The sequence below is a fragment of the Aethalodelphis obliquidens genome, unplaced genomic scaffold, assembly GCF_003676395.1.
Source record: "Aethalodelphis obliquidens isolate GAN/ISIS:26980383/991018 unplaced genomic scaffold, ASM367639v1 scaffold16, whole genome shotgun sequence".
NCBI lineage: Eukaryota > Metazoa > Chordata > Mammalia > Artiodactyla > Delphinidae > Aethalodelphis > Aethalodelphis obliquidens.
In genome coordinates, this window is record NW_020837960.1 from 14366577 (window position 1) to 14391744 (window position 25168).

At 40.9% G+C, this 25168-nt stretch overlaps 1 protein-coding gene across 1 annotated transcript in view; it reads right to left on the minus strand.

The window, feature by feature from the left end:
* Positions 1-804: 804 nt before the first annotated feature.
* The window catches only part of HTR2A (5-hydroxytryptamine receptor 2A), a 58298-nt gene continuing 33934 nt past the window's right edge, over positions 805-25168 (minus strand). The window contains exon 3 of the mRNA XM_027116280.1: positions 805-4151. Within this exon, the coding sequence (XP_026972081.1) occupies positions 3352-4151 (800 nt within the window). The 3' untranslated portion in view covers positions 805-3351. The remainder of the gene's footprint in view (positions 4152-25168) is intronic.

The window sequence follows — 25168 nt, forward strand, 5'->3', positions numbered from 1 at the left end:
ATAGGTGGAACCAGACATAGTGATCAAACATAGAACATTTGTCTGCTACAGATAACTAGAAACGGGATCATTACTATAAATCTAACTCAACCAGGTGGGTCCTAGCTCTATGACCAAGCCCCAGAAGCACAGGCTTTGTACTCTCAGAACACCTGGATGGTACCTGGAGTTCCCAGCCTGATGACATGGGAGGTTTCGGGCAACTTTCTTTAGCGGACACAGCTATAGACTCAAAAAGTTGCATTTATTTTTGAGTATACTTTATTTACAATTATTCATTCTTTTGTGAAATCTTTTAGAATAGCCTTGATTAAAATCATGACGTAAAAATCTTCGCTGTATTTGTTACGTATGGCACAGAATAATTTAACACTTTATAATATGTTTCATTGATGCACAAATGGAAGAAGCACCTTGTGCAAAATTAGTACAGTAACTTAGTTCAATTTGGCTATGGTAGCATTTTAAAAAGTGACCATGAGATGGTGCTGTGCCCAAGTAGATTAAGTGTATGCTTTAACCTGAAAGTTTTCCCTAATTATGGCACTTAATTCTACTCTTTAAACTTAGAAGAATCTACCATTCAACTTAAAGTAGCATAAGGTTGGTCGCTTTAACAATATTGACTAGGAGTGAGTCCTTTGATCACAGATCCATGAATAATTCAAGGACTGTTTCACTGGAGTGAGGGATGTGTTAAAAAGCCTTAGTGGGACTTCCCTGGTGGTCCTGTGATTCGGACTCCGCGCTTTCACGGCCCAGGGCGCGGGTTCAATCCCTGACTGGGGAATTAAGATCCTGCAATCTGCATGGCGTGGCCGAAGAAGAAAAGAAAAAAAAGAAAAAACAAAAGCCTTAGTAATCAGAACATCCCCAGACTAAACAAAGGGCCCAGAGGTACCATTTTATTTAGGATCAATCAACTATGTAAAAGGAGCATTGTTTTCACCACCCTCATAGAATTGTGTTAAAAGTCTTCCCACAAAATTAGGTCAACATCCAGTTTATTTAAAGAGCTGACATTTCTGTTACAATCTGCTTTGACAGCAATGGAAGGTCATAGAAACATTAGAACATGAAATTCACATTTAAATTGACATGATACAAACATGCACATGTGTATATACTGTGTTTTCATTAATGACTTGCTTTTCCTCCATATAAATATATAAATACTGAATAAAGTGCATGGGAACATGTCTGTACAAGAATACAGATACATGTTTGTCTATATACACTTGAATAGATAATTATGGAGAGAAAAAACATAACACATTTGTAATATATATGTAGTCAAAAGACTTATCAGGCAGTATTTATGTTCATTCTCATCAAGATTGAGTATATGGGTGTGGAATCTGTAGTCTTTTCTCTAATATGTAATGAGATGGGCAGAGTTATAAACTAAGGCAAAATACATTAGAGTAGAGACTTTTTAACATTTGTATCAGTTAGTATGGTATAATCATGAAAATAGTTTAGTTCAAATGCAGCCTAGATACTAGCAGCTTATTATAAATTCTAGCTTTGAAAAAAAACCCTTTCAGTGTACCTAAAAGGACATAATTAGGACAGACCTAATGCATTTCCAAATTACACAACAGAATCTCCCACATTCTTTAGTTTTCAAATATATAGTTTTTTCTAATGGCATACAGCAAAAACTATTCCTCATTCAATAGAAATGCTTCAGTATTGTCATCACATATCTAACATCCGTTCCAATAAGAATGTGCAATTTAACCTAGAGTAATAATATCAAGGTGAATTAACTGCTGTTAATCTCTGTCTCCTTAACAAACTTTTCTATGAAACATTATATTACTGCTTTTTGGGGGGGTAGGATGTCCAGTGTCAGTGAGTAATAAATGAGTTTGTTTTCAGGAAAGTGGAATAATATTTTGCTCAAAACTATGGTAGTCATAGTTGGGGTCCAAGTTGAAGCTCATATTCCTAAATTAATTGCAGATTTTGACCTCAAGTGGTATTTTCCCCCTCCTTTGTTTGGTTGGTATTCGTTGGCAACCAGTCAGGAAACTTACTGAGAAAACTACCCTTGAGGTTGAAATAAACTTGTTTCTAAGCCAGGTGAGAAGGAAATAAATTGAACAGATTTTCCAAATGTCTGTTAATTACTGTTTTGATAAGTGCCATTCAAATTAGGTCCTTTTCTTTAAAGGCAAAGATCTTGTTTTAATTATTTTTATATCCTTAGTACCTAGGAAGTTTCTTCACAGATGGTGTACACTCAATCAATGATTGTGAATCCAAAGCTGAACAGTTTTAGTAAATAATATAGATTGATCTGAAAGCATCGATTTATCTGATGGGTGCCAACAGGTGGGTCACCTGCGTTTTACAGAGATGTCCTAAGACTCTACTGCTGTCAGTAGCCAAAAACCTGACTTTATTCCTCAATCCTGACACAGTTACATCAATACCTCTTACTGCTCAGAGGAGCGCAGGCATGATGCAGTCATTAAAGAGCAAGTTACCAAACGCTTCTGTGGTGCTCTTAGGAGAAGCAGTTTCTAGAAATGTATCTGGTAATGTTTGATTATCCTTTTGATAGTTTACCTAATAGAGCAAACACTTAAACAAGACCACACTGGAAATTCAGAATAAAGCACAAGTAGTAGAAGAGAAAGCAGCAATAGTTATTAAATAACACTTAAAATCTTGTTCACTTCTGAGAAGAATTAATTTGAAGTGCAGCAAATGCCAGCAACTTTGTGAATATTGCAAAATGGCATCTATGAAAAAGCAGGATTGAAAAAGTTGTCAAGTATTTCTTTTAAGTATCTTAGCAATACAGATTTCATAACACTGTCTTTAGTGTCTTTTTGTTATTGTCAGCCAAAACGTGTATTATGGTAAGTTTTAAAGAGAATTTTTTCTTTATGTAAGAGGCCATTATATTCATCCAATGTTTCACTATTTAGAGCTATTTTTGTTTACAGCGACAGGTAACCAACTCATGCCATCAATTAACAACATAGTAGCAAGTTTTTCACTTGCAAATAGAAGAAAATTTAGATTTGTTTATGGCCTCATTGTAATTATACAATAAAAGCTAATTATTTTAAAGACATAATTTACAATGTTAAAAATAATATCATAAAGCTCACAGCTGAAATGCTGTCAGAATATTTTTGAAGTGCACGTTTTGTGGCATTGAACCCTGCTTTTCACTGACATAATAAAATGAGGCATATAGATATTATTGTTGGTTCCATTAGACTGGCCTAATCTTTTCCAGTCTCCCTATTTTCTTTTCTTTTTCCTTTTTCCTCCCAGATAAGGGGAAAATTGCTCAGTGTGCCCTCCGCAGTTGCCATGGCAACCAGTCCATCACACACAGCTAACCTTTTCATTCACTGTGTTGATATTATCTGTAGGAGCATCTTCTGAATGTTGTTTTCCTAGAGCAACCATAGTGCAGTCGTTATCTGTCGTCTTGTCATCTTCCTTTGAATTCTTTCTTTGTCCCATTTGGAGTTGACTAGACTTGTAGGCCAAGGCCGGGATAGTGTTCACTAAAATTAACTGCAATGGTTTTTTATTTTCCTTGTACTGACACTGAATATACCTGGAAAAGGCCGACCTGTAGGTCTTATTGAACAGTGTGTACACTAGAGGGTTGACCGCTGAGGAGAGGTAACCGATCCAAACGAACACATTGAGCAGGGCTCCGATGACATCCTCGTTGCAGGACTCTTTGCAGATGACGGCCATTATGTTGGTGATGAAGAAGGGGCACCACATCACCACAAACAGAAAGAAGACGATGCCCAGCACCTTGCAAGCCTTCTGTTCGTTGCTGATGGACTGCATAGTCCTCCTGCCGTAGGAGCCTGGCTCCCTGTGGATGGACCGCTGGAAGAGCTTTTCTGAAGACAGGGAGCCCTGAGGCAGGAAGCTGAAAGAAGCTAATTTGGCCCGTGTTCCAAGATCACTCACACACAGAGTAGCTTCTTTCTGGAGCGACTTGATGGTTAGAAAGTAGGTGATCACCATGATGGTTAAGGGAATGAAAAAGGACACGAAAGAGCCAATCAGGACAAAGTTATCATCGGCGAGTAAGCAACTCCCTTCCTTAAAGACCTTCGAATCATCCTGGAGCCCAAAGACTGGTATTGGCATAGATATACCTGGAGTTGGACAGAAAATGAAACATGATTATTAAGGAATTGAGTATATGAAGGCAGGAGCATCACCACATAATGGCTGTTCACAGGATTTTATATTAGCATTGTTCAAAACTTAACACAGGGACTTCCCTGGCAGTCCAGTGGTTAAGACTTTGCCTTCCAATGCAAGGGGTGCAGGTTTGATCCCTGGTCGGGGAGCTCACATCCCACATGCCTCGTGGCCAAAAAATCAAAACATAAAACAGAAGCAGTATTGTAATAAATTCAATGAAGACTTTAAAAATGGTCCACATTAAAAAAAAAAAATCTAAAAAAACCGCTTAACATATGCTTTCAAAGAGAATTAAAATTCCCTTGGACTTACTTATCTGTTTTATAAATATATATTACATGGTTCCTTATATTTACATTGCCCTATATAGACAATCCTTTACTTATAAAGAAATACAATAAATCTAATTTTAATTTTTTTCATGCTATATTTATCTGATTATAACATTATACTTATTAACTGAAGAAGAAACATAAAAATGACCAAATGATGCCACCACCCAGAGATAATCATCATTAACAATTTGATGATGTTTATTTTAGGTACACACACACACACACACACCATGCATGCACATTTAAAAACAAATTCAGATTCTATTTCATATACAATTCTATAACACTTTTTTTCACCTTACGTATCATGAGCATGGCTTATACAAATAACTTCATAAAATCAAAAACAAAATATATTTTCTGGGCTTCCCTGGTGGCACAGTGGTTGGGAGTCCGCCTGCCGATGCAGGGGACGCGGGTTCGCGCCCCGGTCCGGGAAGATCCCACATGCCATGTGAGCGGCGGGGCCCGTGAGCCATGGCCGCTGAGCTTGCGCGTCCGGAGCCTGTTGCTCCGCAATGGGAGAGGCCACAGCAGTGAGAGGCCCGTGTACCAAAAAATATATATATATATATATTTTTTTTTCTTTCTAGAAAATTTGGAAAATGCAAAAAAGTAACAACAAGTAAAGAATAATAACATGTATTCCTGCCAGTCAGGGGCAACCATAATTTACTTTTTGTGTAGTTTTATTCTTCCATTTCCATGCATATATATATATATGTGCATGCAATATTTTATGTGCAGTTTTATATCTTCTTATTCCATTTAACATTAAATCATAAAATTGCACATATCTTAAAGTATTTTTGAAAAACATGTTTTCTAATGTGAATTTAAATTAACTTTAACCAATTTTGATTCTTTTTAAAAAATTTTTATTATAGAAAAATTGTAACATATACAAACAACACAAAACAAAAGAAAACAAAATCCAGCACAATGAACCTATTGCCCAGCTTCAGCAATGATCAACTCAAGGCCAATCTTGTTTCACCCATATCCCTACTTGCTGCAACCCTCCCATGTTATTTTGAAACAAATCCCAGACATCATATCATTCAATCTGTAAACATTTTAGTGTGTATATATATATATACACACACATATATATAAGCTATTCACTCTTAAAAATCCTAATACTATCACAATACCATTCCTACTTCTAAGTAGAAATTTAATATTTCCTTAATATCATTAAATATAGAGTTGGTGTTCACATTTCCAGTGTCCCATAAAAGTCATTATATATTTTTAATAATATTTTTATAAGTAGCACATTCCAAAGGGTGGATTACAAACAAGTAAGCAGCCAGAGACTTTTCTTATTGACAGATACAAATTTGGGTACGTAATGAGACATATATATGGGAACGTGAGCCGTGGTCAGTTGCTTTGTCACTCCCATTTGGGGAACCTGTAAAGGTCTTAGGCTCAGGCAGAGGAGGGAGCAGAGGGAATGAAGGCAACAGTTGGCCTCTAATCATGCTAATTTCTCCCCCATGATGATAGGACCAGCTGGCCACAACCACCATTGTACAGTTCGGGGCAAGTGGGAATGTCTTCCTCTACTGGCCTGGGACTGGTCAGGCCAGGCAATCATGTGTTTGTCATAAAGGAAGAATCAGGATGATGGAGAAAGGAGAGGAAACATGATTCAAATACTCTTTATAACTTAGTTTAAGGTTGCTTCCTTTGTGAAGGGTAGATACCACAGGGGCACCCTGGGAGAGGCAGCAAAATTGTCTTCCTAACTCTTGCCCATGTTTTCAGCTCCTTCAGAACTGTATAATAGGGAGTATCCTGGTCCCTGCTTCTGACCACCCTTTAGAGTCTAGTAAGTGGTCACAATCCAGCCAGGAACACAGGTTCATTCCAGAGGTGGGAGCTACCGCTTGCTTGACTCTTGCTATCCGTGGAAAAACTTCCTTTGAGGATCTATAATCTAACTTCTGCATACTCAGAATAGAGCTTATCACCATCCAACTATGGATTGGACTGTCCTAACCTCGCGTCACCTCACACTGGCCATCCTTGCAAGGAGGGTGCATTAGCTTGAGTTAATGTAATGCTTAACACAAATCTCCCCCAGTGACATTCGCCACTATCTTCACAGACTGAGTTGTCAATATCTGTCACTTGTCTGTGCAGGGCCGTCCCAGGATTCGTGGAAGGTGGAGGCAAATGACGTCAGAGCCGTTCTTAAGGGCACTCAGTGTGGCTGATGACTCTTCATTTCCTTCATTCCTCTCTGTCCCTGGCCTGTTTCTGGGAACATTCTGTGGGCCAAGGAGAGACGGAAGAACTGTGGCTCCAAGAGGGACATCCTCTGAGATTCAGTTTTGCTTATCCTTCAAAATACTCTTGATTGTAAAAGTTAAGACACGGTTTCCAAGAAGAGTGTTTTGTTGTTCTAATGTTTGAACATAGTATCTGTGAAAGGTGTTGCCTGTACTAATCTACAGGATCTTTGTTAGTGTAGTTGTTCACTAATTAGAACGGATGCAACCAGCATGCCTCCCTGGATGTGGTGAGGATAAAATGAATGAAATATGCGGAACACCTAGGACAGTGCTTAGTGCAGAGTAGATGTTCTACCAATGGTAGGTAAACATGAGAGTAGCTTTCTTTGCAGGATTATTCAGATTAAATACACCAACTTGATTTTTCTCTAATTTTGTCCTATTTTGCTTGGCCTGTGTATGCTGGACTATAATGTATAACAGATCTTAAATCAAACGAAGTTAAAAAGACTTTTGGCTATTGTCTCTATAGTTAATAAATAATGATGTAATTATTATCTTCTGCCAGGGTGACAAAGGGTCTCAATCAATTTTAGTTTTGTACAGCTACAACTGTAGATTGCTTTTCTAAAGTGATGAATTATAGCCCTTATGATTAGTCATGATATACAGAAACAAAATATCAACTGTCCAAGAAAAAAGTATATGATTTTGTTATTCAACTCTTGGGTGTGCATTTTCCTGATTAATACAAAGGAAGTCACCACCTTGAGAGCCTTTTGCCCTATTTGTTTGTGACCTGGTAATTTATATAAGTGGCAATTCTCAATTACCAGAAGATAGGATTACCTAAAACACCAAATTTCAGTCACTTGGAATTCATATATGTACCGTGCCCTTGTTTGAGGAGAAGACATACTTTCTCTCTCTCTCTCTTTCACACACACACACACCACCCCCTCCAGAATGGCCCAACTTCTGTGGTCAGGGAGGGAAAGGGATGATGGAGCCATTTCACTGAAGTGCAGATTCCTCCATTAGGTCCCTGGGATGAAGAGCCGTTTCAAAGCAGCTGGGGCAAGAGGACACAGATAGGTCATCTACTAGGGAGACCTTGGTTTGGAGGGGCAGAATCAAACTGATTAGGTCGTTCAGTGGCCCATTCCTCTTTATATGTAACAAAAATATCTTGAATGCTCTCAAATACCGTTCTTTTCAGTGTCTTACTCATAGTAGATGGTAAGCAAGGGTTTAGGGAAAGAATACCTAGACAGTTAAAGCAATACTCTATGAAAGAGGGGGAGGGATTTATGGCAAAGAACATTTAGATAGACTTTGTGGGTACAATAAGCAATTCAAAAACAAGCTCCTACCAAGAGAGACGAAGACACTCCCTGATAGCCAAGATTGTGGTCACAGCCATCTCCAGTGCATTAATTTTCTGATTGCTTTGTTTGATAATAGCTGCTTTTGGAGACCTGAGATCTCCTCTCACTTGAAATTTCTGCATATAAAGCATTTTCCTTTATGAACAAACAGACAGTAGCTTGAGCTACGTGACTCTGCATTTTGTTCAACATATTTTTCTGAGGAGTGGAAAACAGCAATCAAAATTCAGTATGAGTATTGGATACTCCTTGCTCATTTTTATTTTTTTTAATTCAGACTAAGACAATGAAATAATAGGAAACATTGACACCCAGCAACATGAAGGCTTTGGCTGGTGTCTTTCTTTTAGGGTAGCCCTGCCTAGTCTTTGTGTATAAGGTTTGCACTTCTGGTTAACATGTTACCACAGGATAAATGGCTCTAACTCTGTAGCACTGGCTGTGAAAAGCAAGCTTTATTCTTAATCCTAGATTTTTACACTTTAATATTTTGGGACTGAAGGTACTTCTGAGACAGTGTTTCCTTGGGAAATAAGAAGGTTGATTTACTAGGGAGAGATCCTCCGATAGGGAACCAGTGGGAATCCCCAGGTCCTCAGGTCAGGTAGGAGGTGGAGAGGAAAGAAACAAATACTCAGGACTCCCGTGAAAAAGACCAAATCTTGGTTCATAGGTTTAATTTCCCCTGAAACTACTACTTTCCCTTTGCATTTTAACACATGCTGAATTTTTTCAAGTTATAAGTACGGATTTACTAGCAGTTTGACAGAAAGTGAATACTAAAGGCTGGTCATCATACCACAGGGAGAGAGAGATTGAATATATAGGCCAACTGGGGCTGGGACTCACCATCCATCTAATACAGAGTTAGCTCTGAGTTAGCTCAAGAGTTGCTGAATTCCTTGTAATTGATGGTCTGCTGACAGGGCAGGTGTACATAGCAGTGAAAGCGAGACATACATCTCACTTACCCAAGAAATTGTATATTTCTTCTTAGACTAATTCTGAATATCTCTGACAATAAATCGTAACTTTTCAAAGTACTTTTACTTGTATTCATTTACTCTGAATTGATTTTTTTTTTTACAAAATTGTAAAAATACTAACCACATTGCCCTATAGGCAGATAAACATTTCATTATATAGAAAAACTGAGGCTTAGCCAGCTTAAGTAATTTATTTAGAATCACACAGCAACTTAGGGGGAAAAATCGAGACTCAGTCTTAGGTTTCTCAGTTCTTATGGCTGATTATTTTTATCTGCTTATTTGTTTCTTTAATGGTGGTTATAAAAGTCTATGATTATATCAGAGGTCCTTAACATCGGTTTTAGGAAGAGAGTGATAGTCCTAAAATCTGCAAAATTTGCATTATGTACACTGTTTTGGAGAAGATAGAGCCTTCATCAGATTGTCAGAAAAGCTTCTGCTCCCAAGGCTTTAATAACTACTGAATTATATGAACACCTTAACTATAGAACGTACACACACTCACACACACACACACACACACACACACACACACACACACCAATGATTCTCTACATCTTGATACTTTCTTTTTCATTCTTTCATCTCAAAGGCGAAATTTCCTCCAGTGAGACATTATTTTTGAGGCCAGACAGATATTTTAAAACTGAAATCCTTATAACCAACACCTGTTTTTTTTTCTTTTTTCAATATAGCAGTTATTCTCAACTATGGCTGCATATTAGATTTACCTGGGGAGCTTTTGAAAATTACTTTGCCTGGGCTCCATTCCCAGAAGTTCTGACATTAGTACCTTAAACAATACTAATGTTCAGGTCCCACAGGGACATTATTATCAACACAAAAGAACACCCAGCTGATGCTAATCTACAACCAGTGTCGAGAACCTAAGAGGTATAGGATTAAAAGTGTAGTAAAAATGTGTTTATTTTAAAATAAAACCAAATCAAGTAAAGTTTTACAATTCTGCCCTTTGCTTTCATTAAACACATCTATGAATTTTCCAAGGGGCTCAGGCTAACTTCCCGCAGCAAACAGCAAAGGAACATGGGGAATTGATGGAGAGGAAAAGAAACCTGCCCTTTATCCCTCCCCCTTCCTGGGCAGGAGTTGTCCGGGGGTCGGGGTGGGGGGGGAAGTGTTGAGTGAGGTTATTATGTTAAGCCCCAAGTCCTTGTTTCAATTCTTTGACTGTTATGACTGAATCTCCAAAAAGCTTTTAAAGTTTGTGTTCTGCCCTAGTCCATACATGATACTTGGAAGAAATGCTCAAAGTCTCCTTGTGGTACAAGCAGTCGTGCACTCACTGCCGCAGCTGGTGGCCTTGGTTCCCGGTCCTTGCTTCCTAGAAAGGCGATTTCTTGCTCTTCTGACCCTCGCTCCTTTCCCATTGTGTTTCATAGCCCAGAAACTGTGCTTTTTTAAAATTTAATTTTTATTTTATATTGGAGTATAGTTGATCTACAATGTTGTGTTAGTTTCAGGTGTATAGCTGAAGTGCTTTAGTTATACATATACATACATCCATTCCTTTCAGATGCTTTTCTCATGTAGGTTATTACAGAATATTGAGTAGAGGTCCCTGTGCTATACAGCAGGTCCTTGTTGATTATCTATTTTATATATAGTAGTGTGTATACGTTAATCCCAATCTCCCGATTTATTCTTCCCCGTCCCCCGCCCCACAGAAGTTGGGCTTTTAATGTGACGATCTTGCACTGAAAGGTAAAGAGATTGAATTCTGACTCGTCAAACATGGATTGGCAGCTGTCACTGGGACACCTGAAAGTCCATCCACATCTCTCATCCCAGGCAGATTGGCGTCCACCCACCACCTTCTTCCCCTAACAATATGTCATGAAACCCAAATAGAATCTGAATGATACAACGGAATTTGAAAAAGTTATCAGAGCCTCATTTTGTTGTTGGAATCACAATAAAGCTACCTTTCAAATGCTTCCATTCAACTTGTCATCTGTAGTGGATATCATCCTACCCATCAACAGAAAAGTGTCCTTTTCTAGACTGCATATTTAGCGACGTGCTCATGAGCAAAGGTTTATTTGCCAAAAAAATTCATCTCTGACCCACATGATGGAACCTCATCTTTAAAGAACTACATCCTTCCATTTGTTTAAAAGGGGGTAGATTTTGGAGTGATTCCTTCTGAAAGCTTGGAGAATGAAACTCACATGTGACACCTCATTTCAGAGACTCTGATCTAGAAGGTGTGTGTAGAAATGGTTACAGCGTCTGAAAAGTGAGCTTGTAGCAGGTGCCTTCATAATCCAGGCCTATGGGGAGTCCGTTATTCCCCCAACCTCTCTCATCCACGGCTTCAGAAAGCACCACATTTATCACATTACGTTGTGAAGAACTACAGTGTCCCTAATGCTCGAGCCATTACCAACGATGGAGCCCACCCTACCCTACAAGGTCTCTGTGATCTGGTCTTAATGTCATTATTCAACCTTCTCGATTTTGACATAGCCATGTGGTGTGCTCTCTCTTCTTTATGTTATATCTTGAACTGTTCAGGAGGGTATTACACGTAGCTTGACTTTCCAGCTAATCACATAGTGTGGTCTGGGTAGCTCCCGAGATCCCTCTGTCCCCACTGTGTCTTCCCCCAGTGGCGTGCTTGATATACTGCAGTGTCCCGCTGCTAGAGTGAAGGGTCCCATTTTGCGTACCTATAGTACCTCGGTGGGTCAACTATTAATCCAAACTTGAGCTGTAGAGGCACAGAGATGCACAGCAGGGGAGACTCCTGAGGGCATGGGCATCGGAAAGAAGCCCATCATAGGAGAGAGACACAGAGAATAGCTTGGGATGCAGGTCAGAGAGGAATGTGGTGTCCATGGCATGTTGAGTTGTTCCTAAAAGACTTGAGCACCATGGGGGAGGGAAGATGCACTGTACATAGTATCTGGGAGGTATGGACTCACTTTTTCATTTTGCCCTGGACCAGTTCTGATGCCACCCATTCCCCTGAAATGCTCTACCAGCCCATGGTGAACTCCAGAATTTCTCTGTAGCAAGGACCTAGGGGTGGCAGCTGGCTGGGTGTGGGGAGCCAGGCAACCTGTCTTGTGGCTACATTTGTTTTTAATTTGACTGTTTGATTATTTGGGGGTGGTCTGGAGGCTGTAGATGGAGATCATGTTCCCAGACCATATTCTACGTTTCTTTTGAGACATATCTCATGACATCCTTCTTTCAAGACATCCCTTGTATGAAGCGTTCCCCAAATTATTTCTCTCTGTAATAAGAACTCCTTTTTTCTTACTCTCTAGTCCTTCATCACCTCCATAAATAATTTACACTGAGCTAACTCACACTTCTAATGCCTTAGAATTTTTCTCTAGAAATGTCATTTCAACCATGTGATGATAATCTCATTAATGGCAGGGATATCATTTCTTTTACTTATGGCCGGTCCCTCCAGCATCATGCAGCTCTGTTCATACTTGGAGCTTAGTAAATGCTTGTGGGATTAGTGAGCAAATGAATGAGAAGAAGAGAAAAGATAAGGAATTATAAAGGTAAAGTATAATCAATTTTATAGACACAACTTGCATTTCTGGATTATCTCAGAATATTTTCCTTCATTTTTGCCCAAAAACCAAATGAGTAAATGAGGTTACCAATTAGCCACATAGGGCAGAAAGAGGGAAAACTGATATTTATGTGACACTTAACATGTATACCTTGTGAGAGAACTATGTATAGGATTAACCAGCACATGTGCTGTGCTGACTACCTTAACAGCTAAAATCGCAAGGGAAAAGTTGGCTGTGAAATGCAGCACCTGAGAGAGAATCAGGAGCCCTGGGTTTATTCCTGACTGTCCTAACTCACAGATCTAGAGCTGTTGTTTTTCTCAAAGCTCTCTTTCAAGTAAATTAAATAGGTATGTAGTAGGAAACCAGAGCATGATACAGTGGGGAAAGCACAGACTAGGGCATCACAAGACACAGGTTTGCACCATCACTAGCTGAGTGACCTTAGGCTGCTGAGTTTTAAAGCCTCCCTCTGGAAGGTGGAGATAATAAAAAGAGGCCTTCCCTAATTTACCTACAGGGCTTTGGTGAGAAAACAGTGAGGTGATGTGTCAATTATTTTGTAAACTCTTAAGTTCAAAGTGATTATTATTAACTTGGCACTATGCTTGCTTCTGTGGGTTCCACAGAAGACCTTTGAGAACCTTCGTGAAGTCTGAGATCTTGTAGGGAAAATGAAATAGACACAGGTGATTTAGAAAGACAGCAGTGCAGGATAGAATGAGATCAAGAGGCAAAACAGGTGACGGGGATAAACACTCCTACACGACGTCAGAATGTGATGATCGTTGTGGGTTAGTGTCTCCAGCAAAGAGTTGTGTAGGGGACAGGATGGCTAAGCTGGGTCTTTTGGGTGAATAGACTCTGGACAGGGGTCAGGTCCAAAGGCACGGAGACAGGTATACGATCGCTGTACATCCGGGGCCGAAGTGCACTTGGCCTTGCCGGGGCTGAGTTGAGCTGGGTTTGGCAGGCAACTGAACTCAGGAGTAAGTGCACATGCTCATCAGAGGCCTCAAGAAGGTCCTCTGTCTGTGACAGCAATCTGTTTTAGTCATTCATCCAGTGATCAAATATTAATCGAACATACAGTGAACTAGGTACTTTAGGAATTGAGAGGAAGAAGCTGCTTGAGTCTATAATCACTACAGTTCAAGATTTTCGGCTGTCGTTCACGAACTCATCAATCAAAAGCAAGACTAGGAGGAAGAACATACGAGGTGTAAACAGAAAATCTAGGTTTAGCACTGGCATCAAATTGTTAAAATGCAATCAAGGTAAATCTGTACCTACCCTTGATATATTTTTTTAAGGCAGCTATAATGCAGGATAGCAGTTCTCAAACATTTTGGTCTCAAGACTCTTCTACACATTGAAAAATTATTGGGGACTCCAAAGCGTTTTTGTTTCTGTGGGTTACATCTATAAATATTTGCTGTATTAGAAATGAAAGCTGTGAACACTGAAGATAAGTTATCAATCCATTTTAAAATGAAACGAATAAACCCATCATATATTAACATAAATGATATTTTTTATGAAAAATACTTATGTTTTCCAGAACAAAACAGTGAGAAGAGTGGCACTGTTTTGCAGTTTTGAAAATCTCTTTAATGTTTGGCTTAATAGAAGACAGCTGGATTCTTACATATGCTTCTGCTTCAGTCTGTTATATTGCATGTCAGGTATCCTCTGGAAAATTCCCCTGCACCCTCATAAAAGGATGAAACGGAAGAGGGCAAATGACACTTTATATTTTCCCAGCTTTACTGAGATATATTTGACATATACCATTGTGTATGTTTAAGCTGTACAATGTGACGATTTGATACACATATATTTTGCGAAATGTTTACCACAATAAGGTTAGTTAACACATCCTTTACCTCACATAATTACCATTTTGTTGTTGTTACAGTGAGAGCGTTAAAGCTCTACGCTCATAGAAGCATTCAAGTATACAGTAAGTATTGTTAACCACAGTCACCACGCTGTACCTTAGAGTCCAGGACTTATTCGTCTTAGAACCAAAAGTTTGCACCCTCATTTCCCCCAACCCTGGGGTTGCTAACCATCATTTTACTCTGTTTGTATAGATTCCACATATAAGTGAAATCATACAGTATTTGTCCTTCTCTGTCTGATTTATTCACTTAGCATAGTGCCTTCAAGGTCCATCCATGTTGTCACAAAAGGCAGGACACAAATATATATACACCATATTTTCTTTACCCATTCATCAGTGGACACTCAGGTGTTTCCATATCTTGGCTATTGTGAATAATGCTGTGAAGAACATGGGGGTGTAGATAGCTCTTTGAGATAGTGATCTCCTTTACTTTGGATATTATTATTACTATTATTATTATTAAAATAGTATTGACCTCCTTGGCTTCCCGAAAGCATCCCGGAGATCCCTGGAACCCACATTGCAAGCCACTGACGTGTAGAAGAAAAAGCCACCAGCTTCGAATCAGAAAACTCAAGTTTGGATCCCCTATGACCTTAAGCAAGCCACCTAATGTGTCTGAGCTTTTTCTCCCATAAAATGGGGGATTTGGGCTATCCCTGGTGGCGCAGTGGTTGAGAGTCCGCCTGACGATGCAGGGGACACGGGTTCGTGCCCCGGTACGGGAAGATCCCACATGCCGCGGAGCGGCTGGGCCCGTGAGCCATGGCCGCTGAGCCTGCGCGTCCGGAGCCTGTGCTCCGCAGCGGGAGAGGCCACAACAGTGAGAGGCCCGCGGACCGCAAAAAAAAAAAAAAAAAAAAAAAGGAGGATTTAATAGTATCCCCATTAAAGGATTCTCATGAGGACTATAAATGAGAATTGCTCTACTGGTTATAGTAAATACAGAATTGTCTAGCAGACAGAAATAACAGAGAAGAATGTTCGACAGCCTTTCTTAGTGTGCAGACCAGCTTGCTGTCATCCTTGCAGCTTAGCTTAAAATCTGTCTTGCTTGCCTCTTTTGCACAGAGGTCTGAGAAGAGGGAACCAGTTCACTAGTCACTACAAGGGCCATGTAAAGCAAGACCATCTCCTAGACTGGCTGAGAACAGACTCCTCTGCTCTGACATTTTCCACAACTAAGTAGCAAGTGGTGAAAATTTAATGACCTCTTCTGCAGATGGTGACAATTAAGTCAACTGCCACGAGTACTGAGTAATGGGTGTGCAATGTGATATGACTTCAGAAAGTACATGTTAGGATTCACAGAGCAAGGATATAAAAGAGTTTTCTCCTGTGCACTTCCTCTGCGGGAACAAGGGCGGCCTGATGACATCTGGGGCTTCTTTCACAGGTGCCGGGATTCGTGGAAATCAGCACGAATGGCTTTCTCCCAAGGCAGCCCCAGTGAAAGGTTCTCAAAGATGGATCTACCACTGCTTGCTTTGTCAGTCATGGATTTTGGTTTCAAGCCATAGAAGCTGATTGGGCTGATTTAGCAGAAAATGAGTTTAATAAAATGATACTGAGTAGTTCAAAGAATTCTTGAGAGGGCTGGGCTCCAGGCTAAAATTCCAGGAGTAAAATTGCATTGCCGACCTGGTCTGATGTGGAAACTTCTGCTCTTTTCTTTGTCCACTGAGCATCAGAGCCTCCTGCCTCGTCAGTGTCACTTCTTTACTAGGGAGTCAATCATGCAGCCCCTGGGAACCTGATGGCCCAGCCGCCTCCATGCTGGCAAAGACATCATATTTGTTCACTTTGCCCTTTTCCACATCACAGTTTTGCCAGGAACCACAGTTTTGCCATGGTCTTTGGAGGAACCTAGACCATGAGCCAATGTCCTAGCTACCAGGAAGGCTGGGAATTTGAGTTCTGCCTCTCGGGAATTTCTCCAAATATAGAAAGGCTAGTTGAAAGAGACAGGCAGCTATGACTACGGCGGGTACCCATTTCACTGGACCTAGGTATGGCCGATTTGCAGCTGTTTTAATTGGGCTGGGTGTGGGGAGATGCCTCGTCCAAAGATGGCAAGGATGGAATTTCTAGCCTTTTCCTATTTTCCTCTTTTCCCTACGATTGTTCTCTTTCTCCGTCAACCCTGCAGTCGGCATATGTTCAAGTATCTAATACTTAAAAGTAAATCAGTCTGGAAATTACATACCAGTAGCTGTGAACCTGAATGCATACGGGACTAATGTAGTCATACAGCTGGGTTATGGGTTGGGGTATAAGATGACAGGAGAGTGGTGCTTGGAAAACTGAACAGGACAATTGGGTTCAATTAAGAAAAACCACATTGTGCAAGTCAAACCAAACAGATCTCTGGGCCAGACCGAGTTTTCATTTTTCAATTAGCTTGGCATAGGTTTGAAGCTTTAAAAAGTGTTTTGCGGTGGATTCTTCTATATTCACATCTCTTATAGGCTTCTCATCTTGGCCTCGTCCTTGGGGTCACTGTCCCTGTCCTGATAAACCGACGCTGTTTCTACCATAAGGCTCAAACACATTTTAATTTTTGTTCCTAAGTCCTTTGATCAAGCAGCGTCTTTCTCAGCGTGGGTTGCAGATGCACTCCCCTTGGACTCAGATCAGTGCTGCTGCCACACAGGTGGATAAGCTCTTGTTCTGACAGGTGTCCCTGGAGGAGGGGGACACAGAAAGTCCCTAACTAGTGACTCTCGTTTTTAACCTGAGCTGGTCTTCTGTATGGCCCTCCTGTCTTAGCCCCTCTCTCTTTGAGCTGGTAGGATACTAGAAGCTTCTTAACAGCTTCCCGCTCTTATCCCCCATCCATCTGGTTGGCCCAGACCTCCAAACTTCCCATCCAGTTTAAGGGAGTCTGAGATGAAGAGCTTTGGGTTTTGATTCTCCTAGACTGTGTTTTCAGCAAGTGCTACTAGAAGTACCACTCTGTGAGATTTCATTTACTCTAACTTCTACAAGGTTATTCCTACCCTGAAATTTTACTGATGTTGGGGGAGATAAAATTTTTGTAACAACTGTTGGTGGGAATGTAAATTGATACAGCCACTATGGAGAACAGTATGGAGGTTCCATAAAAAACTAAAAACAGAGCTACCATACGACCCAGCAATCCCACTACTGGGCATATACCCTGAGAAAACCATAATTCAAAAAGAGTCATTTACTACAATGTTCATTGCAGCTCTATTTACCATAGCCAGGACATGGAAGCAACCTAAGTGTCCATCAACAGATGAATGGATAAAGAAGATGTGGCACATATATACAGTGGAATATTACTCAGCCATAAAAAGAAATGAAGTTGAGTTATTTGTAGTGAGGTGGATGGACCTCATGTCTGTCATACAGAGTGAAGTAAGTCAGAAAGAGAAAAACAAATACCGTATGCTAACATATATATATGGAATCTAAAAAAAGTGGTTCTGATGAACCTGGGGGCAGGATAGGAATAAAGAGACAGACATAGAGAATGGACTTGAGGACATGGGGAGGGGGAAGGGTAACCTGGGATGAAGTGAGAGAGTAGCATTGACATGTATACACTACCAAATGTAAAATAGATAGCTAGTGGGAAGCAGCCGCATAGCACAGGGAGATCAGCTCGGTGCTTTGTGACCACCTAGAGGGGTGGGATAGGGAAGGTGGGAGGGAGACGCAAGAGGGAGGGGATATGGGGATATAGCTATACGTATAGCTGATTCAATTTGTTATACAGCAGAAACTAACACAACATTGTAAAGCAATTATACTCCAATAAAGGTGTTAAAAAAATTTTTTTTGCAACATTTGGAGAGACATTTCTCTGGTCTAATGCCTGCTTCTGAACGCTGCATCTTCCCTAATCTAAATGTGACCAAAGCTTGCAGAAAGATGTACTAATATTGGGTTAAAAAGTAGCTTTAACCAAGAAGTTTATCCAGTTGTTATCAAGAGGATGGTTTACTGGTTTTTAAAGAGCTGAAATAGAGCTTAATGATCATCTAGCGAAGCATCTTCTTTTTACATTTGATGAACCAAGGTAGAGAGATAGTAAGTAAAAAGAGTGAGAAAAAAACCTATATTTACAGATGTCCACCATAGATAGTATAGGCACTGTGTAGGTGTTCACAGATGTTAGCAAATTTCATCCTCACAAGGCACAAATGAGCCAGGAATTATTATCCCCATTTTACAGGGGAAGAAAACTGAGGTTCCAAAAGATTCTATAATTGGCTCTAGGTTTTTCAGTTAGTAAAGGAATGAGCCAGGAGTCAAGCCTAGGAATCATTTGTTTTCTTCTGTACCTTTTTTTTTTTAAGTTTTACTTTTTAGGAACTTTAGATTTACAAAAAAAATGTGCTGATAGTACAGAGAGTTCTCATATACCCACACCCAGTTTCCCCTGTTACAGACCCTACATTACTGTGGTATGTTTATTACAATTAGGGAATCAACATGGATACATTATTGTAAGTTCATGCCTGATTCCCATCTTTTCAGTTTTTACCCACTGTCCTCTTCCTGTTCCAGGATCCCATCCAGCACCCCACACTACATTTTGGGGTCATATCTCTTTGGCTTCTCACGGCTGTGGCAGTTTGTCAGACGTTCCTTATATTTGATGACCTTGACAGTTTGCGGAGTACTGGTCAAATATTTTGTAGAGTGAGTTTCAATTGGTATTTGTCTGATGTCCTTCTCATGGTTAGTCTGGGGTTATATGGGTTTTTTTTAAATTAAATTTTTTTTATATAGCAGGTTCTTATTAGTTACATATTTAATACATATTAGTGTATATATGTCAATCCCAATCTCCCAATTCATCCCACCACCACCCGGCACCCCCTATACCTCACTTTTTGTCGTGACCTTGGCCTCGTGGTCCCTAGGCTAGTAGTCCTTTGACTACATCAGAATGTTTGGTTAGCTCCTTCACTGCTTTCACTTTATAACTAATACTTTTTTGGGTTTTAGGGATTAAGAATGTTCATGGGTCAAGAGCCTTGAGACGCAAATGAATATTATGTGGGATCTTATACACTGGAGGTAGGAATAGAAACAGGAGATAGAAGTGGAAAACAAACAAAAGGGTTGTGCATTGCCACTGATATAACGAGACTTCACTCTCAGGGCTCTTCAATACAAGTATCCTATTCAAGGTCACAAATAATTCTTTAATAAGCAATAAACAAATATGTAGTTGCCTACTTGGCCTTGCAACATGGATGTCTCTAATAGGCATCCTAACTTTACACGGCCACAACAGAGCTCTGGATTGCATCCCTCACCGCTCCGCCAACTTTCTCCACTTTCCCCGTCCTAGTTAATGGCACTACCATCCATCTCTACACTCCAAGCCATTAAGATTCACACCTGGATTACTGCAAGAGCTTCCCCACTGCTCTCACTGTGTCCACCCTTACCCATGTAACCCTTTGCTTGAACCCTTCAGAGATCACCCATTGCACTTAGGATGACGTCTACCTCCTTACCTTGGCTGCAAGGCCTTCTCTTATCAGCCCAGCCTCCCTCTCTTTCCTCGTCTCCCAACACTCATCTCATCGCTTCTTGATGAATTGCCTGAGCTGCACTGGCTTCTTTCTGATCCTTCAACCCCATCAGCTGGTTTCCACAGAGGACTTAGGACTTGCTGTTCCCACTGCCAGGAACGTGTCCTCCATGTTCCCATGACTGGCTCCTTCTTTTTCAGCATCAGTTTTAATTCCCTCTCCTTAGTGAGCCCTTTCCTGACACCTTAACCTCAATTAGCCCTTGTTCACCCTGCCTGAGTCACTCTGGAGCACATTTCCCTGATTTGTTTTCTTTACAGCACTTGTCATTATATGAATTTTTCTATTGGTCTATTTATTTGCTTGTTTATTGTTTGTCTTTTTCCATGAATGTAAACGCCATAAAAATCAGGGACTTCTCCCAAGATAGTGCCTGCCACACAGTATCTAAGCATCAAAAAATAAAGAAAGATTCGTGGAATAAATGAACAAGCAAATTCAGAGGCCTTTGGGACATATGAAGAAGAGCAGAAAGCAATTATGATTAGATAATAGAGTTTCTCATTACCTCGGTTATAGGGGTAAGGGCAAGAGGTTGCCCAAATATAGGTCATTTGGGGCACTAGAAATTCTAGTCAAATTAGGTCTTTGTAGGTGATAAAGGCAAAGCTATTAAATATGAAGGCTTCCAAGAGATAGTAGCCTTTCTCTAATACCCTGTAGTTAATAAGATCCGTCATCTTTACAGCCTAACGCTTCTTTAGGGACACTATGTAGTGGTGGTAGGGATGGTAATAATAATAATAATGTAATAGTAGTAGCAAATAGTTGTATGATATTTTCTATGTTCTAAGCACTGTCCTAAGTGCTTTACACAAATTAGCTCACTTAATTTTCACAGCAACCCTGTGAGATACGTACTATTATTATCTCCATTTGCTGATGAAAAACTTGAGGCACTGAGAGGTTAAGTAACTTGCCTAAGGTCACACAGTAAGTGGAGGAACTAGGATTTTGAGATGCAGCCAGTCTGGCTCCAGAGTGTGTATGTTTCTTTGCTCTGTGGTTTCAGCACAGTTCAGCCGTCAGGCATGCAGGCTCGAGGGGTCAAACTACCTCATTTCAGCAAATCTGCTACTTAACAAATCACATCACTCCCGGATTCTGCATCATCAGGTCTGGATCCTGAAATTCATGCTGGGCCCTAGCTATGAAACATGCTGATGAGTGCAAGCCTCCTTCTTTCTTTGTATATCAGTTTCACATTGAGAGCCATTTAGATGCTATTCACGGGAAGGCCAGTCATGGCTTTCCATAAGAGAGAAACAAAAATGAAGAGATACGATATGGAACCGGTCGTTCAGGAGCTTAAAGTTAAGGAGGAATTATCTACTATAAGTCTTTAATGCACATCTCCCAGTTTTTTTAATTTGACATTTTTACATTAACATGAACAATTTTAACATTTTTAAAATTACCTCCACTATTTTTTTACACTCATTCTCTTTCCCTGGTTCTCAGCTGATTGATATCCTGCACCTGCGCTGAGGTTGAATGCTTTCCTTCCAAGTTAACCTTTAGATGATTTCATGGATGGGGGTGGGGCAGAAACCCTCTGAAAATGAATGCAAAAGTTTATGCCCTTCTGACTATGTAAAACTTTCAGGGGAAAGGTAATCTCGCAAAACTCTGTAACACAAAAATGATTCTGGACCATTGAACCTGGATATACAAAGGCTACGTGTGTGTGTGTGTGTGTGTGTGTGTGTGTGTGTGTGTGTGAGAGAGAGAGAGAGAGAGAGAGAGAGAGAGAGTGTGTATGTGCCTCCTGATAAAATCACAGCTTCACAGCTTCATAGTTCCATATCTCCTGGAGAGTGCGTTTCTTAGAACATGGAAGCAGTTTATACTTTAAAAACACATCAAGAGACACAAGTCACAGTCAAAAATTTAATGAGCCAGTTAATTTTAAGGAAAGGCAGGAAAATGATAAAAGGATGACCTTTTTGATGAATTGTGTATTCAGGTTAAAACACATGCACACACACGCACGTGCACACACACACACAAAACACATTAGTATTCTGGGGAGAAGGTAATTTGCTAGTTACATACGTGTTAAAATTGAAGCAATTCTTAGAATAAGTCAGACCAAAAGAATACTTTCACATAGACAAAAGACAACTTTCATACAAAGGAAACAGGAACTTCTGAAAAATCGCTCAGTTGTCCAGTTTAGAAGGGTAGGATGGTTTTAGAGCAAGTGGGAGAGAGAGAGAGACCCTCCTTTTAACAACATTTTGGGCATGTGGGGTAGTGGTGGATCCGGTTAAGTAAACTGTGAACTTATTGATGATACGCTCACTGCTTTTCTAAACTTCGTGACGGTAGCAAAGGTACTGTTTAATCAGCTCCAGCCCACTAAATTCTTAAACTGATACATCTTGTGGGGGACAGAATAATGATCCCCTGAAATGCTCACATCTAACTCCGGGAACCTGAATACGTTGTATTTCACAGCAAAGGGTACTTAAGGTTGCAGATGAGAATTAAGGATGCCAATCAGTTGACCTTCAAACAGGGCGGGGATCCTGGCTCATCCAGGTGAGCTCACTGTAATCACAAGCATTCTTAAGGAGGAAGAGGGAGGCGGGAGAGCCAGGTCAGAGTGGTTCAGTCTTGGAAGATGGCGGCCGGTGGACTCTGGAAGCTGGAGCAAGGTGGTGAGGTGATGCTTTCCCGCAGCCCCTGGAAGGAACGCAGCCCTGCTGACGTCTTGACTTGGCCCGGTAAGACCTATTTTGGACTTCTAACTAGACTTGAAGGTAACACTTTTCTTTTTCTTTAAGTTGGCAGAAGTGTTGCGTAAGTTTGTGATAATTGTTACTGCAGCAACAGGAAGGGAACACACATTGCCTGGACCGGTTCCTTCTCTGATACTTGGGTGTTGCTGTAAGTAGGTACATTCGGGGGTCAGCCAGAGAGTGGGGCCTTTCCAGCCTTTGCTTGTCCACAGCGCCGTCTGCTCCCACTGTTTTGATGGTACTGCCTTTGTTCATTTGGAGTGAAATTCACCCGGCAAACTCGTCAAAACTCGATGAGTTTTGATGCCATGCAAGCTCGTGTATGAACTTTTAAACCTTCCTGTGCGGAAGAAAACTGTTCCACAATATGAAAAGCAGCCTTGCTTTTCACCTTGATTGTTATTAAAGTGCAATTCACAGCTGTAGCCACCTGGGGTGAAATGAGCATGAGACTGGGGAACCGAAGCCCTGCATTTTGTCCTTGGTCCTTTCTCTTCCTCATACAAGCTACGGATGTGATGGACTTGTTCTCCCATAAACATTTACAATAACTTTGTAAGTTCCTCAAATCCTTTTGATATTTGAATTGGAAACTGTGGGTTTAATTTGGGGAGAAACTAACATCTTAGTTCTGCAATTTACGATGTCAAATTATCCCAATATGAACATGTTATATCCTTTTAACTGGCTAAGTCGTATTTTGTCTATAATAGTTTAAGGCTTTTTTGTCATAAAGGTCTTGGGAATTCTTATGTCATCTGTTTTGCATCCAGTATTGCTGCCTGTGTCAATCTGTGTGGTTGTTATTGTTCCCTTGTATGGTGTGTTACTTCTGAATTGTCAGGTAAAGGTTGGGCTACTAGTATTTCCTTTATAGATTTGCTTTTCATAGGCCTAAGTATTTTTTTCTGGAGTTTGTTCTGAGGATTTAAGCTGCCACAGCTGATTGTGTACAGCAGGAGAAGGGGTTTTACAGCTCACGCCCTAGCCTGTGGGCCTCCTGGTGATTCTATTCGGTGTGGGGGGGAGGATGGACCTTAGGGCGGAGGACCTCTACCATTAAAATGTGGGCTCGAAGATCCCCCACTTGCCCACATCCTGCCTGAATGCCTCCACGGCACCTGCGTGGGCTGCTGCTCCAGCCCCCAGTCCCCTATCCCTTGGGCTGGGAGGGGCAGGAGGAAAGAAAGGTCGGGGGGCCAGCTGGCCGCTGCTCCCCTTTCCCTGGGCTCTGATTCCGCGGTTCTCGACCTTGGAGCACATTGGAACCACCTCGGAGCTTTAAAATACTGACACCTGGCCTGAACCTATAGTCTGACTTTGAGCCCCAGGGGAGGCCTAGGACAGAAGGTTTTTAAAACTCCACAGGTGATTCTCATGTGCTGTGAAGGCTGCAGCCCTGGCCTGAACTTAGCCCACTGGCTGGAGGAGGTACCAGCCAAGGTTGCTGTTTCTCTGTTTGGTCACCAGGCAAGCAGTGCCTGCCAAGAGCAGTGGCTCTAAGGGGAGCCCACTCCACTGTCTGTGGCTCTCGGCGCTTTTCCCCTCTGGGTTGTGTGTGTCCCACGTGTGGACCTGATCACCTTCTGTTTTCCTAGAGCTTTTTCATAGCTTTTATGCTAGTTCTACGATTCCCCAATTCCCCTCTTCTGTTAGGTTTAGAAGAAGTAGTCTGCAGTCCCAGTGAATCTGCCTTTGTAATAGCACCTGGAGGTCCTTCTTTTAAACCTGGAAGACTAAAGGGAAACCAGCCTGAGGAACTAAGCCAGAAGGGCCTGGTCATCAGCAGCACATATATTTTCCTCCAGAACATTATCAAATTGTAGGGGGAGGGCTCTGGACACAGTGTCAAGTCTGGGATTTGATTCTTTCCTAACAAAGAAAGTTTATCCCTCAGAGTTGTGAGGATTAAATGAGAGAAAGTGGCAAGCCTCCAGTGGCATCTTTTAGGAGATGCTCACAGATGTTAGCCGAACTTGAACTCTTGTGGTGTGAATAGGACAGAAACATTCATTAACTGATGTGTGACGGGAGGATCAATGCTCTGAGAGTAAGAGAGTCATCTAGCAGGTGGTGTTACAAATATCAAAGGCTTAGGTATTTCTCCGTGGCTGTGAGCCATACCTTTAGTACTCTTGTTACGATTGCTTTTAGACTCTGTTAACACTTAGTTAATTAGACTCCTCTGTTAGCCTATAAGAACTTAATACAATTT